The sequence below is a fragment of the Juglans regia genome, chromosome 1, assembly GCF_001411555.2.
Source record: "Juglans regia cultivar Chandler chromosome 1, Walnut 2.0, whole genome shotgun sequence".
Lineage (NCBI taxonomy): Eukaryota > Viridiplantae > Streptophyta > Magnoliopsida > Fagales > Juglandaceae > Juglans > Juglans regia.
This window is the reverse complement of record NC_049901.1, coordinates 6,773,343-6,779,745: the sequence shown is the minus strand read 5'-3', so window position 1 is coordinate 6,779,745 and position 6,403 is coordinate 6,773,343. Positions and strand designations below refer to the sequence as shown.

At 34.6% G+C, this 6,403-nt stretch overlaps 1 protein-coding gene across 1 annotated transcript; it reads right to left on the bottom strand.

The window, feature by feature from the left end:
- Positions 1-330: 330 nt before the first annotated feature.
- LOC108987926 (pentatricopeptide repeat-containing protein At3g02330, mitochondrial) lies at positions 331-3,468 on the bottom strand. The gene has a single exon (XM_018960993.2). The coding sequence runs from the start codon at positions 3,375-3,377 to the stop codon at positions 708-710; it is 2,670 nt and encodes an 889-aa protein (XP_018816538.1). The 5' UTR covers positions 3,378-3,468; the 3' UTR covers positions 331-707.
- Positions 3,469-6,403: the final 2,935 nt, after the last annotated feature.

Here is a 6,403-nt window from a genome sequence, read left to right as displayed (position 1 = left end):
GTTTTTCTTATTTTTTGGCCTTTAATCATCACAATTAGACTCAAGATCCTTTTCTCCTCTATTTCTATTCATCCAAAAAAAAAAAAAAAAAGTAAGAAAATTGAAAATGAAGGCCAAGGAATTTGTTGATTCTCTCCTCTACAGCTTGCCTTGATTACAGCTTGCCTTGATTCAGAACTGTACGTTTTAAAGCTTCCCCGGGCCGCCTGAAACTGGGGAGTGCGTATGATTTTTAAAGTGTTGTATATCATATAACATATGGAAATTCTCATTCACATTGGAAAAGTATAACATAGAAAGGATAATAGGATTCCACATTATTTGGAGGGAAAAAGTCTTCAAATTTATAATGATTAAAATAATCCCAATTGTAATGTTGATTGATATAGAATTCCCACACAAAACTTTGACCTCGTTTATTTTCACTAAACTTCTCAACTTTTAAAAGCCTTGGTTTGGACTTTTCTCGGATCATTAAAAATGGTAGATTGAGCTTTCCTTGGATCGATGTGTCTCTTCCAAAACCAATTCATCCCATCCTTATAACTCAGTACACTGTCACAAGCTGTATGGTCTTCCCACGAATCCGTTGATCACAAAATCCACTAGTCTTATGTCCAACGCCATGTATTCGTTTCCCAACTCACTCCAAATTCCATGCTGGAAAAATCACCAAAAAATCTCATTTTTTTCACAGGGTCGTAGAACTACATAACATCTATGCATGCTCTTAGCTCTTCTTGCTCTTGGAGTTCCTCAATCTCTTCCTCAAGCACAAAATCAATGTCTGGTAGATACCCGACCCACTTCATCTCCTCAGTTAGCATATCAAGCTTCTCATATACATCTATGCATCTAGGATGAGCCTTGTCACCAACAAGAAATGTGTGAACTTCATCCTTTACCTCGATCCAACTACAACCAGGTTCCTTCTTTAAATAATTTTGCCTCATTACTTTTCTCATCTCTGTAACCTCATCCCACATACCTGCATCAGCATAGATATTTGATAGCAGGACATAAACAGCAGAGTCTTGAGGGTCTAATTGCAGGATAAATTTGGCTGCTTTTTCTGCCACCTCTACATTCCCATGGATCTTGCAAATACTAAGCAGAGTTCTCCATATAACAGCATCAGCTTCAAAAGGCATCTCTTGAATAAGCTTCAAAGCCTCGTTAACTTTCCCAGACCTGCCTAATATATCGACCATACATGAATAATGCTCCAACTGAGGATTTAAACCATAGTCACTTAGCATGGAATGGAAGTAGTGCAATCCTCTCTCAACATGCCCAATGTGACCACAAGCTCTGAGAACCGAAACAAAAGTAGCATGGTTTGGTTTCAAATTTTCAAGCTGCATATTCTCAAAAGTTGCGAGGGCCTCTTCTCCAAGACCATGGTAAGCATAGCCACAAATCATGGCATTCCATGTCACAGGATCTCGCCTAGGTGCTTTATCGAACATTAGTATGGAGTCTTGCATGTTCCCACATTTTGAGTACATATCGACAAGAGTGCTAGTTACATACACATCTGGTTGCAATTCCAGCTTAATGATTTGAGCATGGATTTGTTTCCCAAGTCCAACGGTGGCTAAATTAGCACAAGTATCCAGAACTGTTGCATACGTGAAGTTATCAGGGTTTATACCCTTCTCCAACATCTGAGAAAAGAATCTCTGAGCACTCTCACTTTGGTTTTGTAGCGAGAATCCAGAAATTATGGCATTCCATGAAACCATTGCTGGTTCATCTGTTCTGTCATGAATCTTTTCTGCCTCTTCCATCATGCCACACTTGCAGTACATATCGACAAGAGCACCTCCAACAAATGACTTCAACCCCATTCTGGACTTGATAAGTCTGCCATGGATCTCCATGCCAAAGTGTAAAGCTTGCTGACCTGCGCAAGCTTTTAAAACACTGCCATAGGTGAACTCATCAGGTTCCATTCTTGACCGAAGCATTGAAACAAAGAGTGCAAGTGTTTCCTCTTCATTTTCATTCTGCTCATGAGCGACAATAATTGCATTCCAAGACACTGCATCTCTTTGTAGCATCTCATCAAACACACAACAAGCTTCAAAAAGAGATCCACATTTACCATACATGTCCAACATGGCATTTGCCACACAAACATTTGACCTCAAACTACTCTTAGCTGCTAAACCATGTAGTTGAAGCCCCTCCAAATTTCCTTTCATCACTCCACAAGCACTAAGTGCAGCAGATAGGCTTATCTCATCAAAACCAAGGCTACATTTCTGCAAAAGCCGAAATAGTTCTAGAGCTTCAAAACCTTGATTACTTCGAACATACCCCACAATAATGGCATTGTACGATTGCAAAGTGCGGGTTGGCAATGAGTTAAATAGCTTTCGAGCTTCAAGCATGCTGTCACATTTTGCATACATATCCAAAGTGGCAGTTCCCACAATGACATCAGATCCAAAGTCAGCCTTTAAGGCATGTCCATGCAACTGAGTACCTAAACTAAATGCAGATAACCCTGCACAGGACCTGAAAACACTAGCATAAATAGATTGACTAACACTGACTCCTGCCTTCTGCATCTTCTTGAACAGTTCAAATCCCTCAATGAACTGATCATTCTGAACACAGCCAGCAATAACAGCGCTCCAAGAAACCCAATTCTTCTCAGGCATCTCGTGGAAAACAGAAAGAGAGTTATCTAATTTCTTACATTTGGCATACATATTTATGAGGGCACTTCCTGTTACCAAATCATTATCAAAACCTCTTCGCAGAGCATTTCCATGCATCTGAGTCCCCAAGTCAAAGTCTTCCATGACAGAACACACTTTTAAAGAAACTGCAAACGTAGTTTCGTCGAACACCATTCCCATTCTCCCCATCATCATAAATATATCAATCGACTCTCGATAATCACCACTTTGCAAGTACCCCGAAATCAAAGAATTCCAGGACACCACGTCTCTCTCAGGCATTGTATCAAAAAAGGACCGCGCAATTCCCATCTTCCGACATCCTGCGTATCCAAAAATCATCGTATTCCAAGATACCGTGTCCCGTGCCGGCATTCTATCAAACACATCAAAAGCATACTCCAAACTATGACATTTCACATACATCTGCACCAAACAATTTGTAACAAAGACGGTGGGCTGAAACCCAGAAACTATCATGCGAGCATGGCCTTGTTTTCCCGGACTTAGAGCTCGACGATCCGAGCATTCTTGGAAGATGTGGGAAAAGGTTTTCCACCTCGTGGGTGTTGTTTGGTTTAGTGCAACGGTGCAAAATGTACAAACTTGCCGAGATTTGAATAGGGGCACCGAAGGGAAAGACGAAAACCTTAGTAACCGAAGATGAGGGAAGTGATGGTGAGCCATTAACTGTGGAAGTCATGCTTTCGCGGGTTTTTTGACCGTTGAGAATCAGTCTTGGGCTCTTCACTTCTTTGCCTCACTTCCATGGGCCCAACCAAACGCCGCCCCGCGAAAAGGACTTCGATTAGTTAAATTAAAACGTACGAAGCTGAATTTGTCTGTCTGGTTTTCGTTTGCTCAGTTCAGATAATTAGCGTTTTTAATAAGGAAAATGTCAGTCATATAATATTTGAAAAATACTCTTAACTAAAAAATTATATAAAAATAATCTTATAAATTAATGTGATTTGATGTGATTCATCAGATTATAAAATTATTTTTATCATAAAATAGATTTAACAGATCAGATAAAATTACGTCAATTTATGAAATTATTTTTATATAATTATTCTGTATATGTAGCATTCCTAATAATATTTTTATAACTTGTTAAGCAACTAGAACGATGAGTATTTATATAAAATAATATTATATTTAAAATAATTTATAAAATATAATATTATTTTATATAAGAATAATTTTATTTAAAATAATTTATAAAATATAATATTATTTTATATAAGAATAATTTTATTTAAAAGTTTTTACACTATAAATTATTTATGTGATATAATTTAATTAAAAAAATAAATTTTTAATTTTATAAATTAAATTATAATAAATGAATGGATTGGGATATAAAACCCTGCAAAAATCACTACTATTTATATAATAAATATCTTGATTTTAAAACCTATTTACATAAATATCATTTTACAACTTCTAGGAAACTTCCTCCGATATCTTTATCCTTTTCCATCACTGTCATTGAAAACTTTGTGTTGCTGGGTGGAGACTTCTTGAAAGTTGAAACCGTGAAGGAACTATCTTATTAGTGTAGCTATTTTATCTATATTTTAAGAGCTTTTCAATAGATAATTATCCTATCTTTTAAAATATTTTATTAAAATATATATTTTTTATTTTATATACTAATTTTTACAATACGTCATACATTAACTTATTTATTTATTTTATATCATTTAAATATTATATTTTTTAATATTTTTTTATTTATTTCAAATATTATATTCTCTATATTTCAAATATTTCTCTATAAATCATATATTTTAATATTTGTAATATTTTTTTTTATGTATAATGTAATATTTTAAATTATTTTTAAAAAATAAAACGAGAAAAAAGACCTACCTTTATTATTAACAATATCAAAGCTTCTGTATGTATAAAAGTCGAAAGGACTAATATTTACCTTGAGTAAAAAATAGAAATAAACAGTAAATTCTACATATAAAAGATTTATTGTAGATGAATGTAAAATATAAATAGGATAAATTATTAAATAATAGAGACTTTTAATTATCTTTCTTTACATTTTACAAAATCTATTGTGAGTGCACTAAGAAGATTGCCTTCATATATACCTTGAGTGTCAAAGTTGGTGAGGACGTCCTATCAAAAGCTTCGGAGTAAAATTCCAGCATAATCATGATGAATTTAAGGCATCATCTTCTCCCTTTTCTTACCGGATGATCTAAACTTTTAGGACAAACTCTAATAATTTCATCAATAATTATATACGTAAGTCCTATATGTACAATTTTCGTGTAAATCTTTAATAAAAAAGTGGACTCAACTATAAAAGATTGTGAAAAAACTCACAAACTTTTTAGTAGAATCAATTTTTTTATAAAAGTCTTACGCAAGACTTGTGCATAGGGGTGGGCTCCGACTCCGACGGAGTCGGAGTTGTCGTTTCTGACCTCCGACTCCGACAAAAGTCGGAGCCGAATTGCCCCTCCAACTCCGACTCCGAACTTTGTCGGAGTCCGATTCCGATCGGAGGTCGAAGCTCCGAACTCCGATCGGAACTCCGAACGGAGGTCGAAGCTCCGATCTCCGATCGAAACTCCGACTGAAGTTCGGAGGGAGTTTCCGAACGGAGGTCGGAGCTCCGACTCCGAATTAAATTTCTGAACTCAATAAATAAATAAATTTCTAGTTGTTGTTTTCTGTTTTTTTTTATTATTTAAATTTTATTGTTCAATTTTGTTTCAGATAGTGAGCAACATATATATTTTTTTTAAAAGTGAACCATCTACAAATATTTGGTTTATTTAAGAGTTTTCAATAATTTAAATATTCCTTCTGATTTTGTTACTAAATTTTGATTATATCTTTAATTTGTTTTATGTCCGCATGAAATTTAGCATTAAAAGTGCTCATGACTCATGAGTTAAAAATTACACAAATTTAAAATTTTATAGAGAAGAATGATGGTACGAATTTGTATAATTCGATTAATTTCAGTTGGATAATAAATTATAAACGTTTGAGAGATGATGGATAAGTACTAATAGAAATTATAGAATAAAGAGTACTTATCCCACATCTTTGCTCGGGATATAACTACATAAATATAACTATATAAATAGTTTAAAAAGTAAATAACATGTATGATGTAGCCATAAGTTATAACAGTCTTATTTATAACGTAATAACAATATGACTCAGCCTTGAAATATAACTACATAAAAATTAAACACGGATTTCACTCAAATGCTTTTTGTTCCATTGGTCATGCCTGAAATGAAGATAGAAAGTAGCAATCAATAGATGAAAAAAAATTGATAATAAAAAATTGAATAAGGTAAAAGAATAATTTGATTCTTACCAAGAAAGGAGGTTCTCTCAACTCCATCCCAACTCTCAAGTAGCGTTTGTTCCAGGCTCTCAATCATCGGTAATTATGTTAGGGTTCACAATTAGATCTATAAAATCATAAAAAGTAGAAGTTAGAAATATTAAAAATAATTAAATCATCATTTAAAAGCATATAAACTTACCCGATTCAAGCCTATAGCTTTCGGCATCAACGCCAACGGTATCTAGTCCAATAGGCGTTTCACTTATCCAATTCTATGTGCAAACGAGGGCCTCCACGGTTGACGGTGACAATGAACTCCGATAAGCATCCAACACGCGACCTCCAGTGCTAAATGCCGACTCTGAGGCAACCGTAGTGACAG

What these genes read in the sequence shown, in the direction of transcription:
- LOC108987926 (XM_018960993.2), bottom strand. Translation starts at nt 3,377, where the DNA reads ATGGCTCACCATCACTTCCCTCATCTTCGGTTACTAAGGTTTTCGTCT.